We start from the raw sequence: 15,540 nt of genomic DNA on the forward strand, positions 1-15,540 counted from the left end.
CCTGCTGGGTTTAACACTTATATAAGAGGAAGTCACTTCCCTGTTTTGCACCTTAGATTGGCCATGTGTTATCTTACCTGCACGACTGTGCCTAGCTACGGTACATTCGTCGTTATTGTAAGAGAGAATGTGTTCTCAAAGACTTACCTGGTTAAATAAAGACTCACCTGGTACCTCTTAAGGATCGGACCCTTTCTTCAATTTTCACCTAAAATGACATGCCTGTAGCTCAGGACCTGAAGCAAGGATATACATATTCTTGATACCATTTGAAAGGAAACACTTAGAAGTTTGTGGAAATGTGAAATCAATGTAGGAGAATATAACACATTAGATCTGGGAAAATATAATACGAAGAAAAAACATTTGTTTTACCCCCATCATCTTTGAAATGCAAGAGAAAAAGGCCACAACGTGTTATTTAGATTTTGGCCACTAGGTGGAAGCAGTGTATGTGCAAAGATTTTTTCACAGATCCAATGAACCATTGCATTACTGTTCAAAATGTTGTATCAACTCTGCCCAAATGTGGCTTTATTGATACATTTTGAAGTTCATAACTGGGCAATTCTCCTCAAACAATAGCATGGTATTCTTTCACTGTAATAGCTACTGTAAATTGGACAGTGCAGTTAGATTAACAATACATTTAAGCTTTCTGCCCATATCAGATACAGTTGAAGTCGTAAGATTACATACACTTAGGTTGGAGTCATTAAAACTCGTTTTTCAACCACTATAGTTTTGGCAAGTCGGTAAGGACATCTACTTTGTGTATGACACAAGTCATTTTTCCAACTATTGTTTACAGACAGATTATTTCACTTATAATTCACTGTTCCACAATTCCAGTGGGTCAGAAGTTTACATACACTAAGTTGACTGTGCCTTTAAACAGCTTGGAAAATTCCTGAAAATTATGTCATGGCTTTAGAAGCTTCTGATAGGCTAATTGACATCATTTGAGTCAATTGGAGGTGTACCTGTGGATGTATTTCAAGGCCTACCTTCAAACTCAGTACCTCTTGGCTTGACATCATTGGAACATTTAAAGAAATCAGCGAAGACCTCAGAAAAAAAATTGTTGACCTCCACAAGTCTGGGTCATCCTTGGGAGCAATTTCCAAATGCCTGACGGTACCACGTTCATCTGTACAAACAATATTATGCAAGTATAAACACCATGGGACCACGCAGCCGTCATACTGCTCAGGAAGGAGATGCGTTCTGTCTCCTAGAGATGAACGTACTTTGGTGCAAAAAGTGCAAATCAATCCCACAACAACAACAATGAACCTTGCGAAGATGCTGGAGGAAACAGGTACAAAAGTTACTATATCCACAGTAAAATGAGTCCTATATCGACATAACCTGAAAGGCCGCTCAGCAAGGAAGAAGCCACTGCTCCAAAACCGCCATAAAAAGCCAGACTACGGTTTGCAACTGCAAACTAAAGCTTGGTTGCAAATGGGTCTTCCAAATGGACAATGACCCCAAGCGTACTTCCAAAGTTGTGGCAAAATGGCTTAAGGACAACAAAGTCAAGGTATTGGAGTGGCCATCACAAAGCCCTGACCTTAATCCCATAGAAAAAAAACTTGTGGGAAGAACTGAAAAAGTGTGTGTCTATATCCTGGGAAATGTTATTGTTACTTACAACCTCATGCTAATCACGATAGCTCAACCATCCCGTAGGGGTTCACCAATCACGTAGAGGTTAAATAAAGACGTACCTGTTTAAATAAAGACTCACCTGGTTAAATAAAGACTTACCTGGTTAAATAAAGACTTACCTGGTTAAATAAAGACTTACCTGGTTAAATAAAGACTCACCTGGTTAAATAAAGACTCACCTGGTTAAATAAGGACTCACCTGGTTAAATAAAGACTCACCTGGTTAAATAAAGACTTACCTGGTTAAATAAAGACTTACCTGGTTAAATAAAGACTTACCTGGTTAAATAAAGACTCACCTGGTTAAATAAAGACTCACCTGGTTAAATAAAGACTTACCTGGTAAAATAAAGACTCACCTGGTTAAATAAAGACTTACCTGGTTAAATAGACTTACCTGGTTAAATAAAGACTTACTTGGTTAAATAAAGACTTACCTGGTTAAAAAAATAAATACAAATATGCAGTGTTCTTCATGGTCAAGGTTCCAAGACCCTAAACCTATTTTGCCAGATATATCTAGCAGTGATCCACAAATGTTCCGTTTCTCCCTCCCCAACCGTCCTCTTCAGGGTTCCTGAAGAGCAGAGACCGGTCCCACCAGAAGTTCTACTGTATCTTGTTATGATTCTCATATGGTTGTAATGTTCTGTAGGGTTCCTGAAGAGCAGAGACCGGTCCCACCAGAAGTTCTACTGTATCTTGTTATGATTCTCATATGGTTGTAATGTTCTGTAGGGTTCCTGAAGAGCAGAGACCGGTCCCACCAGAAGTTCTACTGTATCTTGTTATGATTCTCATATGGTTGTAATGTTCTGTAGGGTTCCTGAAGAGCAGAGACCGGTCCCACCAGAAGTTCTACTGTATCTTGTTATGATTCTCATATGGTTGTAATGTTCTGTAGGGTTCCTGAAGAGCAGAGACCGGTCCCACCAGAAGTTTTACTGTATCTTGTTATGATTCTCATATGGTTGTAATGTTCTGTAGGGTTCCTGAAGAGCAGAGACCGGTCCCACCAGAAGTTCTACTCCCTGATGACCAAGACTCAGATGTTCATCAGATTCATAGAGGAGTGCTCCTTCGTCTCAGACAAAGACGCCAGCTTGGCCTTCTTCGATGACTGTGTGGACAAGGTACAGCTTGGTTTATAATACTGTCATCCCGGTCCTATATAGACCTATTCTCTGAAATAACCCTTCTCCATACAGCTTGGTTTATAGTACTATATCATCCTAGTCATATATAGACCTATCCTCTGTGAAATGTATCTCCCTGTCTAGTAACTATGCTATCCTCTATCAGTGTTCTTCTCCCTGTCTAGTAACTATGCTATCCTATATCAGTGTTCTTCTCCCTGTCTAGTAGCTATGCTATCCTCTATCAGTGTTCTTCTCCCTGTCTAGTAGCTATGCTATCCTCTATCAGTGTTCTTCTCCCTGTCTAGTAACTATGCTATCCTCTATCAGTGTTCTTCTCCCTGTCGAGTAGCTATGCTATCCTCTATCAGTGTTCTTCTCCCTGTCTAGTAACTATGCTATCCTCTATCAGTGTTCTTCTCCCTGTCTAGCAGCTATGCTATCCTCTATCAGTGTTCTTCTCCCTGTCTAGTAGCTATGCTATCCTCTATCAGTGTTCTTCTCCCTGTCTAGTAGCTATGCTATCCTCTATCAGTGTTCTTCTCCCTGTCTAGTAACTATGCTATCCTCTCTGTGTTCTTCTCCCTGTCTAGTAGCTATGCTATCCTCTATCAGTGTTCTTCTCCCTGTCTAGTAACTATGCTATCCTCTATCAGTGTTCTTCTCCCTGTCTAGTAGCTATACTATCCTCTATCAGTGTTCTTCTCCCTGTCTAGTAGCTATGCGATCCTCTATCAGTGTTCTTCTCCCTGTCTAGTAGCTATGCTATCCTCTATCAGTGTTCTTCTCCCTGTCTAGTAGCTATACTATCCTCTATCAGTGTTCTTCTCCCTGTCTAGTAACTATGCTATCCTCTATCAGTGTTCTTCTCCCTGTCTAGTAGCTATGTTATCCTCTATCAGTGTTCTTCTCACTGTCTAGTAGCTATGCTTGATGTCCTCTATCAGTGTTCTTCTCCCTGTCTAGTAGCTATGCTTGATATCCTCTATCAGTGTTCTTCTCCCTGTCTAGTAACTATGCTATCCTCTATCAGTGTTCTTCTCCCTGTCTAGTAGCTATGCTATCCTCTATCAGTGTTCTTCTCCCTGTCTAGTAGCTATGCTATCCTCTATCAGTGTTCTTCTCCCTGTCTAGTAGTTATGCTATCCTCTATCAGTGTTCTTCTCCCTGTCTAGTAGCTATGCTATCCTCTATCAGTGTTCTTCTCCCTGTCTAGTAGCTATGCTATCCTCTATCAGTGTTCTTCTCCCTGTCTAGTAGCTATGCTATCCTCTATCAGTGTTCTTCTCCCTGTCTAGTAGCTATGCTATCCTCTATCAGTGTTCTTCTCCCTGTCTAGTAACTATGCTATCCTCTATCAGTGTTCTTCTCCCTGTCTAGTAACTATGCTATCCTCTATCAGTGTTCTTCTCCCTGTCGAGTAGCTATGCTATCCTCTATCAGTGTTTTTCTCACTGTCTAGTAGCTATGCTATCATCTATCAGTGTTCTTCTCCCTGTCTAGTAGCTATGCGATCCTCTATCAGTGTTCTTCTCCCTGTCTAGTAGCTATGCTATCCTCTATCAGTGTTCTTCTCCCTGTCTAGTAGCTATGCTATCCTCTATCAGTGTTCTTCTCCCTGTCTAGTAGCTATGCTATCCTCTATCAGTGTTCTTCTCCCTGTCTAGTAGCTATGCTATCCTCTATCAGTGTTCTTCTCCCTGTCTAGTAGCTATGCTATCCTCTATCAGTGTTCTTCTCCCTGTCTAGTAGCTATGCTATCCTCTATCAGTGTTCTTCTCCCTGTCTAGTAGCTATGCTTGATACCCTCTACCTTTACTTTCCCTCTCCCATTCATTTCCATTCCCCGCCATTCCCCTTTACTCTGTTAAGGGCTGATGTAGGTGCAGCCAAAGCATTAACACAGCAGATTTTTACTAATTAAGTCCTTATTGAAGACCGTGGGTGTTTCTCAATATGCATACTACCCTGCTCCCCTGAGTCACTGGGTGTTTCTCAATATGCATACTACCGTGCTCCCCTGAGTCACTGGGTGTTTCTCAATATGCATACTACCGTGCTCCCCTGAGTCACTGGGTGTTTCTCAATATGCATATTACCGTGCTCTACACTCTCATGCTTCTAGTGCATTTTCCCGAGGACATTCTCTTGAGTACGCATAAAACATTCCATTTGAGAAGCACTCCCCCCTACTGTATTACCTCACACTGAGCAGCACTCCCCCCTACTGTATTACCTCACACTGAGCAGCACTCCCCCCTACTGTATTACCTCATGCTGAGCAGCACTCCCCCTACTGTATTACCTCGTGCTGAGTAGCACTCCCCCTACTGTATTACCTCATGCTGAGTAGCACTCCCCCCTACTGTATTACCTCATGCTGAGTAGCACTCCCCCTACTGTATTACCTCATGCTGAGCAGCACTTCCGTCTACTGTATTACCTCATGCTGAGCAGCACTCCCTCGACTGTATTACCTCACACTGAGCAGCACTCCCCCCTACTGTATTACCTCACGCTGAGCAGCACTCCCCCCTACTGTATTACCTCACACTAAGCAGCACTCCCCCTACTGTATTACCTCACGCCGAGCAGCACTCCCCCCTACTGTATTACCTCACGCTGAGCAGCACTCCCCCCTACTGTATTACCTCACGCTGAGTAGCACTCCCCCTACTGTATTACCTCACGCTGAGCAGCACTCCCCCCTACTGTATTACCTCAAGCTGAGTAGCTCTCCCCCTACTGTATTACCTCCCACTCCCCCTACTGTATTACCTCACGCTGAGCAGCACTCCCCCTACTGTATTACCTCACGCTGAGCAGCACTCCCCCTACTGTATTACCTCACACTGAGCAGCACTCCCCCTACTGTATTACCTCACGCTGAGCAGCACTCCCCCTACTGTATTACCTCACACTGAGCAGCACTCCCCGTACTGTATTACCTCACGCTGAGCAGCACTCCTCCTACTGTATTACCTCACGCTGAGCAGCACTCCCCCTACTGTATTACCTCACGCTGAGCAGCACTCCCCCTACTGTTTTACCTCACGCTGAGCAGCACTCCCCCTACTGTATTACCTCACGCTGAGCAGCACTCCTCCTACTGTATTACCTCACGCTGAGCAGCACTCCCCTACTGTATTACCTCACGCTGAGCAGCCCTCCCCCTACTGTATTTAGTCAGCCACCAATTGTGCAAGTTCTCCCACTTATAAAGATGAGAGAGGTCTGTAATAAAAAAAATCCAGAAAATCACATTGTAGGATTTTTTGTGAATTTATTTGCCAATTATGGTGGAAAATAAGTATTTGGTCACCTACAAACAAGCAAGATTTCTGGCTCTCAAAGACCTGTAACTTCTTCTTTAAGAGGCTCCTCTGTCCTCCACTCGTTACCTGTATTAATGGCACCTGTTTGAACTTGTTATCAGTATAAAAGACACCTGTCCACAACCTCAAACAGTCACACTCCAAACTCCACTATGGCCAAGACCAAAGAGCTGTCAAAGGACACCAGAAACAAAATTGTAGACCTGCACCAGGCTGGGAAGACTGAATCTGCAATAGGTAAGCAGCTTGGTTTGAAGAAATCAACTGTGGGAGCAATTATTAGGAAATGGAAGACATACAAGACCACTGATAATCTCCCTCGATCTGGGGCTCCACGCAAGATCTCACCCCCTGGGGTCAAAATGATCACAAGAACGGTGAGCAAAAATCCCAGAACCACACGGTGGGACCTAATGAATGACCTGCAGAGAGCTGGGACCAAAGTAACAAAGCCTACCATCAGTAACACACTACGCCACCAGGGACTCAAATCCTGCAGTGCCAGACGTGTCCCCCTGCTTAAGGCAGTACATGTCCAGGCCCATCTGAAGTTTGCTAAAGAGCATTTGGATGATCCAGAAGAAGATTGGGAGAATGTCATATGGTCAGATGAAACCAAAATATAACTTTTTGGTAAAAACTCAACTCGTCGTGTTTGGAGGACAAAGAAAGCTGAGTTGCATCCAAAGAACACCATACCTACTGTGAAGCATGGGGGTGGCACCATCATGTATTGGGGCTGTTTTTCTGCAAAGGGACCAGGACGACTGATCCGTGTAAAGGAAAGAATGAATGGGGCCATGTATCGTGAGATTTTGAGTGAAAATCTCCTTCCATCAGCAAGGGCATTGAAGATGAAACGTGGCTGGGTCTTTCAGCATGACAATGATCCCAAAAACACCGCCCGGGCAACGAAGAAGTGGCTTCGTAAGAAGCATTTCAAGAAAATCTTTGGAGGGAGTTGAAAGGGAGGGAGTTGAAAGTCCGTGTTGCCCAGCAACAGCCCCAAAACATCACTGCTCCAGAGGTGATCTGCATGGAGGAATGGGCCAAAATACCAGCAACAGTGTGTGAAAACCTTGTGAAGACTTACAAAAAATGTTTGACCTCTGTCATTGCCAACAAAGGGTATATAACAAAGTATTGAGATCAACTTTTGTTATTGACCAAATACTTATTTTCCACCACAATTTGCAATTAAATTCATAAAAAATCCTATAATGTGATTTTCTGGATTTTTTCCCCTCATTTTGTCTGTCATAGTTGAAGTGTACCAATGATGAAAATTACAGGCCTCTCTCATCTTTTTAAGTGGAAGAACTTGCACAATTGGTGGCTGACCAAATACTTTTTTGCCCCACTATAGATGTTTATGTATGGTTTTGCCAGACCCATCCAGGGATGTAGTGGAGGGTAAATGCCATTTACGCACATTCTTATTTGTGAAATAGCGTTTACTTGCCTTTTTTATTTTGTTAATGATCGTTTATCCACTTATTATTGCTTTCCCAGCGTTGATCTGAGTTGTAATCGCACCTACCTTTGCTAATGAGTGAAATCATGAATGATTCATGAATGCTCGTTATGTTCGCCTGCTCCCCTGGATTTGCCTCGTTAGCAACGCATTCACTCACCACTCTGTCCAACGGGAAACTCCGGCCACTACATAGGCCGAGTGGTGAAACAAACTACCTCAGCCCAGACCTACGGTGGCAAGTGGCAGAGAGACGCTGCTGACAGTGGGATTTTTTTTTTTTTAACATCCCTCGACTCCTGTCGTGTTAACAGACATCCCCTAAACCAAAACATCCCTCGACTCCTGTCGTGTCAACAGACATCCCCTAAACCAAAACATCCCTCGACTCCTGTCGTGTTAACAGACATCCCCCGAACCAAAACATCCCTCGACTCCTGTCGTGTCAACAGACATCCCCCGAACCAAAACATCCCTCGACTCCTGTCGTGTTAACAGACATCCCCTAAACCAAAACATCCCTCGACTCCTGCCGTGTCAACAGACATCCCCCGAACCAAAACATCCCTCGACTCCTGCCGTGTCAACAGACATCCCCTAAACCAAAACATCCCTCGACTCCTGCCGTGACATCCCCCAAACCAAAACATCCCTCGACTCCTGCCGTGTCAACAGACATCCCCCGAACCAAAACATCCCTCGACTCCTGCCGTGTCAACAGACATCCCCCGAACCAAAACATCCCTCGACTCCTGCCGTGTCAACAGACATCCCCTAAACCAAAACATCCCTCGACTCCTGCCTTGTCAACAGACATCCCCTAAACCAAAACATCCCTCGACTCCTGCTGTGTCAACAGACATCCCCTAAACCAAAACATCCCTCGACTCCTGCCGTGTCAACAGACATCCCCTAAACCAAAACATCCCTCGACTCCTGCTGTGTCAACAGACATCCCCTAAACCAAAACATCCCTCGACTCCTGCCGTGTCAACAGACATCCCCCGAACCAAAACATCCCTCGACTCCTGCCGTGTCAACAGACATCCCCCGAACCAAAACATCCCTCGACTCCTGCTGTGTCAACAGACATCCCCCGAACCAAAACATCCCTCGACTCCTGCCGTGTCAACAGACATCCCCCGAACCAAAACATCCCTCGACTCCTGCCGTGTCAACAGACATCCCCTAAACCAAAACATCCCTCGACTCCTGCCGTGTCAACAGACATCCCCTAAACCAAAACATCCCTCGACTCCTGCCGTGTCAACAGACATCCCCTAAACCAAAACATCCCTCGACTCCTGCTGTGTCAACAGACATCCCCCGAACCAAAACATCCCTCGACTCCTGCCGTGTCAACAGACATCCCCCGAACCAAAACATCCCTCGACTCCTGCTGTGTCAACAGACATCCCCTAAACCAAAACATCCCTCGACTCCTGCCGTGTCAACAGACATCCCCCGAACCAAAACATCCCTCGACTCCTGCTGTGTCAACAGACATCCCCTAAACCAAAACATCCCTCGACTCCTGCCGTGTCAACAGACATCCCCCGAACCAAAACATCCCTTGACTCCTGCCGTGTCAACAGACATCCCCCGAACCAAAACATCCCTCGACTCCTGTCGTGTCAACAGACATCCCCTAAACCAAAACATCCCTCGACTCCTGTCGTGTCAACAGACATCCCCTAAACCAAAACATCCCTCGACTCCTGTCGTGTCAACAGACATCCCCCAAACCAAAACATCCCTCGACTCCTGCCGTGTCAACAGACATCCCCCGAACCAAAACATCCCTCGACTCCTGCCGTGTCAACAGACATCCCCCGAACCAAAACATCCCTCGACTCCTGCCGTGTCAACAGACATCCCCTAAACCAAAACATCCCTCGACTCCTGCCGTGTCAACAGACATCCCCTAAACCAAAACATCCCTCGACTCCTGCTGTGTCAACAGACATCCCCCGAACCAAAACATCCCCAGAACCAAAAAAACGGATTAAGTTTGAAGCTAACGCTGAACGGAGTCTGACCTCAGCAGGACTGAAATGAAGCTAGCTATAATCAAAAGATGGGCTGGGCTATAAGTTCTCATACAAAATACCTTTTTTTTACAGAGAGTAGTGAGATAGACAGTGGTGAGTCAGGCTGCAATGACCCTAACCCAAATGAGATACACAGAGAGAAGCCAGCAGGGAGAGAGGTTAGAGAATCTTTAATCTTATCAAACACAATAACTTGTTGCTCATCAAATGTGTATAGAATACAACATTTTATAGTAAACTAATGGCCTTTTACACTGTCAGAATTAACTTTCATGTCATTATATGTTGGGACAGCCTATTGGACCTAACATTTTGTGAAATATAAAGACAATTTAATGTTATTGTCACGTACACTGAACAAAAATATAAACGCAACAATTTTAACGATTTTACTGAGTTACAGGTCATATAAGGAAATCGGTCAACATCATCAGTACTGGCTTACCACTCATGAATGTAGTAAATAGGTAGTGAAACACCTATTATTGAGTAGATCTTGTAAGATGGTGATGAATAGTAAGTCAGGTTATGGTGATCTACTGCCATCTGGTGGCGACCAGAAACAATTGCATAATAGGAACTGTTGCAAATTGATGGTCCTTAAAAAAATAATTATTAGTGCTTGTAAAAAAGTACTTGAAAGTCCTTGAATTTGACTTGTCACTGTCTGTACGAACACAGCATTTCGTGTACTTTGATTTGGACTCCGACTCCAACCCTCCCGTGCTCCAATTTGCTTAATCAGAGCACTGTAGTATGCATTTTGGGAAACACCTTAATGAGTAATTTAATTAGTTGTGTCACTGCTTGGCTGGAGCCAAAGCCTGCACCCACACTGACCCATTGTGGATAAGATTGCCCACCCCTGATTAACATCTAGTTGGTTTTCTTCCTGTAGCCTCTCCTAGCCCAATCAGCCCTTTAACCATGGTACTGTCTGGTTATTTCCTTTAACCACGGTACTGTCTGGTTATTTCCTTTAACCATGGTACTGTCTGGTTATTTCCTTTAACCACGGTACTGTCTGGTTATTTCCTTAAACCACGGTACTGTCTGGTTATTTCCTTTAACCACGGTACTGTCTGGTTATTTCCTTTAACCATGGTACTGTCTGGTTATTTCCTTTAACCATGGTACTGTCTGGTTATTTCCTTTAACCATGGTACTGTCTGGTTATTTCCTTTAACCATGGTACTGTCTGGTTATTTCCTTTAACCACGGTACTGTCTGGTTATTTCCTTTAACCATGGTACTGTCTGGTTATGTCCTTTAACCATGGTACTGTCTGGTTATTTCCTTTAACCATGGTACTGTCTGGTTATTTCCTTTAACCATGGTACTGTCTGGTTATTTCCTTTTAACCATGGTACTGTCTGGTTATTTCCTTTAACCATGGTACTGTCTGGTTATTTCCTTTAACCACGGTACTGTCTGGTTATTTCCTTTAACCATGGTACTGTCTGGTTATTTCCTTTAACCATGGTACTGTCTGGTTATTTCCTTTAACCATGGTACTGTCTGGTTATTTCCTTTAACCATGGTACTGTCTGGTTATTTCCTTTAACCATGGTACTGTCTGGTTATTTCCTTTAACCATGGTACTGTCTGGTTATTTCCTTTAACCATGGTACTGTCTGGTTATTTCCTTTAACCATGGTACTGTCTGGTTATTTCCTTTAACCATGGTACTGTCTGGTTATTTCCTTTTAACCATGGTACTGTCTGGTTATTTCCTTTAACCACGATACTGTCTGGTTATTTCCCATCAGTCCTGCTCTCCTCCAACTGTATCTAACTCAATATGCTCTCTTATCTTCTCTTCTCTTCTCTTGTTCCACCTCTCCTCTCTGCCTCCCTGTGCATGCAGCTCTACAGTGCAGACAAAGGAGGCAAGGTGAGTGTGACTGTGTCCACCCTCACACTCTACCACCCTGACATCCTACCACCCTCACACTGTACCACCCTGACACTCCACCACCCTGACATCGTACCACCCTGACACTCTACCACCCTGACATCCTACCACCCTGACATCGTACCACCCTGACACTCTACCACCCTGACATCGTACCACCCTCACACTCTACCACCCTGACATCCTACCACCCTCACACTCCACCACCCTGACATCCTACCACCCTCACACTGTACCACCCTCACACTACCACCCTGACATCCTACCACCCTCACACTGTACCACCCTCACACGCTAACACCCTGACATCCTACCACCCTGACACTCCACCACCCTGACATCGTACCACCCTGACACTCCAACACCCTGACATCCTACCACCCTCACACCCCACCACCCTGACATCCTACCACCCTCATACTGTACCACCCTGACACTCTATCACCCTGACATCGTACCACCCTCACACTCTACAACCCTCACACTGTACCACCCTGACATCATACCAATCTACCACCCTGACATCCTACCACCCTCACACTGTACCACTCTGACACTCTACCACCCTGACATCGTACCACCCTGACATCCTACCACCCTCACACTATACCACCCTGACACTCTACCACCCTGAAATCGTACCACTCTACCACCCTGACACTCTACCATCCTGACACTCTACCACACTGACACTCTACCACTCTACTACCCTGACACTCTACCAGTCTACCACCCTGACACTCTACCATCCTGACACTATACCACACTGACACTCTACCTCTCTACCACCCTGACACTCTACCACCCTGACACTCTACCAACCTGACACTTTACCAATCTACCACCCTGACACTCTGCCATCCTGGCACTCTACCACCCTCACACTCTACCATTCTACCACCCTGACACTCTACCACCCTGACACTCTACCACCCTGACACTCTACCACCCTGACACTCTACCACTCTACCACCCTGACACTCAACCACCCTGACACTCAACCACCCTGACACTCTACCACCCTGACACTCTACCACTCTACCACCCTGACACTCTACCACTGTACCACCCTGACACTCAACCACCCTGACACTCTACCACCCTGACACTCTACCACTCTACCACCCTGACACTCAACCACCCTGACACTCTACCACCCTGACACTCTACCACCCTGACACTCTACCACTCTACCACCCTGACACTCTACCACCCTGACACTTTACCACTCTACCACCCTGACACTCTACCACCCTGACACTCTGCCATCCTGGCACTCTACCACTCTACCACCCTGACACTCTACCATTCTACCACCCTGACACTCTGACACTCTGACATCGTACCAATCTACCACCCTGACTGTCAACTAAGTTCTGTCCATACTACTGTTGCTTCATTCTTCATTCATTTATACCACCATTCTACAGGGTTTGATAGTGTGAATATATTGCTTCATGCTACAGGGTATGATAGTGTGAATATATTGCTTCATTCTACAGGGTTTGATAGTGTGAATATATTGCTTCATTCTACAGGGTATGATAGTGTGAATATATTGCTTCATGCTACAGGGTATGATAGTGTGAATATATTGCTTCATTCTACAGGGTTTGATAGTGTGAATATATTGCTTCATGCTACAGGGTATGATAGTGTGAATATATTGCTTCATGCTACAGGGTATGATAGTCGTCGTACCACTCTACCACCCTGACACTATACCACCCTGGCACTCTACCACCCTGGCACTCTACCACCCTGGCACTCTACCACCCTGACACTATACCACTCTACCACCCTGACACTATACCACTCTACCACCCTGACACTATACCACCCTGGCACTCTACCACCCTGGCACTCTACCACCCTGACACTATACCACTCTACCACCCTGACGCTCTACCACCCTGACACTATACCACTCTACCACCCTGACGCTCTACCACCCTGACACTATACCACCCTGATACTCTACCACCCTGACACTCTACCACTCTACCACCCTGACATTGTACCAATCTACCACCCTGACACTATACCACTCTACCACCCTGACATTGTACCAATCTATCACCCTGACACTATACCACTCTACCACCCTGACACTCTACCACCCTGACACTATACCACCCTGACACTCTACCACCCTGACACTATACCACTCTACCACCCTGACACTGTACCACCCTGACACTGTACCACCCTGACACTGTACCACCCTGACACTATACCACTCTACCACCCTGACACTGTACCACCCTGACACTCTACCACCCTGACACTATACCACCCTGACACTCTACCACCCTGACACTATACCACTCTACCACCCTGACACTCTACCACCCTGACACTATACCACTCTACCACCCTGACACTGTACCACCCTGACACTCTACCACCCTGACACTCTACCACCCTGACACTATACCACCCTGACACTCTACCACCCTGACACTATACCACCCTGACACTATACCACTCTACCACCCTGACACTCTATCACCCTGACACTCTACCACCCTGACACTGTACCACCCTGACACTCTACCACCCTGACACTATACCACCCTGACACTATACCAATCTACCACCCTGACACTCTACCACCCTGACACAACTGATTTACTGTCAACTAAGTTCTGTCCATACTACTGTTGCTTCATTCTACAGGGTTTGATAGTGTGAATATATTGCTTCATTCTACAGGGTATGATAGTGTGAATATGTTGCTTCATTCTACAGGGTATGATAGTGTGAATATGTTGCTTCATGCTACAGGGTATGATAGTGTGAATACATTGCTTCATGCTACAGGGTATGATAGTGTGCATATTGGGTCTCCTCGAGCCTTTCCATGGTAGGTTACCACCTCAGTCTCTGAATGTTGATGAATTCCGTTCTGCACTCAGACACTCTCAGCTATGCATGTCCCAAGTCTTCCATTTCAAGACATGATACCTAATGTGGGTCAGTAGCCCTTAGGAGCAGTTAGTGTGAACTACAGGAGGAAGTCAGCACCACCTAGCTAGCTCTCTAGGAGCAGGTTGCTGATTAACTACTGCTGTTGAGCTTCTCAGTACAGGACAGTCCACCTCTCTACTCTGTTACCTTCCCTTCTGTAGTAAAACACAGGACAGTCCACCTCTCTGTCCCTGTCTCTGCTACCTTCCCCTCTGTAGTAAAACACAGGACAGTTCACCTCTCTGTCTCTGTCTCTGTTACCTTCCCTTCTGTAGTAAAACACAGGACAGTCCACCTCTCTGTCTCTGCTACCTTCCCTTCTGTAGTAAAACACAGCGAGTCTCTCTACTCTGCTACCTTCCCTTCTGTAGTAAAACACAGGACAGTCCACCTCTCTGTCTCTGTCTCTGCTACCTTCCCTTCTGTAGTAAAACACAGGACAGTCCACCTCTCTGTCTCTGTCTCTGCTACCTTCCCCTCTGTAGTAAAACACAGGACAGTCCACCTCTCTGTCTCTGTCTCTGCTACCTTCCCTTCTGTAGTAAAACCCAGGACAGTCCACCTCTCTGTCTCTGCTACCTTCCCCTCTGTAGTAAAACACAGGACAGTTCACCTCTCTGTCTCTGTCTCTGTTACCTTCCCTTCTGTAGTAAAACACAGGACAGTCCACCTCTCTGTCTCTGCTACCTTCCCTTCTGTAGTAAAACACAGCGAGTCTCTCTACTCTGCTACCTTCCCTTCTGTAGTAAAACACAGGACAGTCCACCTCTCTGTCTCTGTCTCTGCTACCTTCCCTTCTGTAGTAAAACACAGGACAGTCCACCTCTCTGTCTCTGTCTCTGCTACCTTCCCTTCTGTAGTAAAACACAGGACAGTCCACCTCTCTGTCTCTGTCTCTGCTACCTTCCCTTCTGTAGTAAAACACAGGACAGTCCACCTCTCTGTCTCTGTCTCTGCTACCTTCCCTTCTGTAGTAAAACACAGG

General features: G+C 45.6%; 1 protein-coding gene across 1 annotated transcript in view; it reads left to right on the forward strand.

The window, feature by feature from the left end:
• Nucleotides 1-15,540, forward strand: part of LOC139411771 (C-myc promoter-binding protein-like) — a 151,232-nt gene that overhangs the window by 86,247 nt on the left and 49,445 nt on the right. The window contains exons 13-14 of the mRNA XM_071158504.1: nt 2,662-2,807; nt 11,538-11,564. Of these exons, the coding sequence (XP_071014605.1) occupies nt 2,662-2,807; nt 11,538-11,564 (173 nt within the window). The remainder of the gene's footprint in view (nt 1-2,661; nt 2,808-11,537; nt 11,565-15,540) is intronic.

The sequence above is a fragment of the Oncorhynchus clarkii genome, chromosome 6 (assembly GCF_045791955.1).
Source record: "Oncorhynchus clarkii lewisi isolate Uvic-CL-2024 chromosome 6, UVic_Ocla_1.0, whole genome shotgun sequence".
NCBI lineage: Eukaryota > Metazoa > Chordata > Actinopteri > Salmoniformes > Salmonidae > Oncorhynchus > Oncorhynchus clarkii.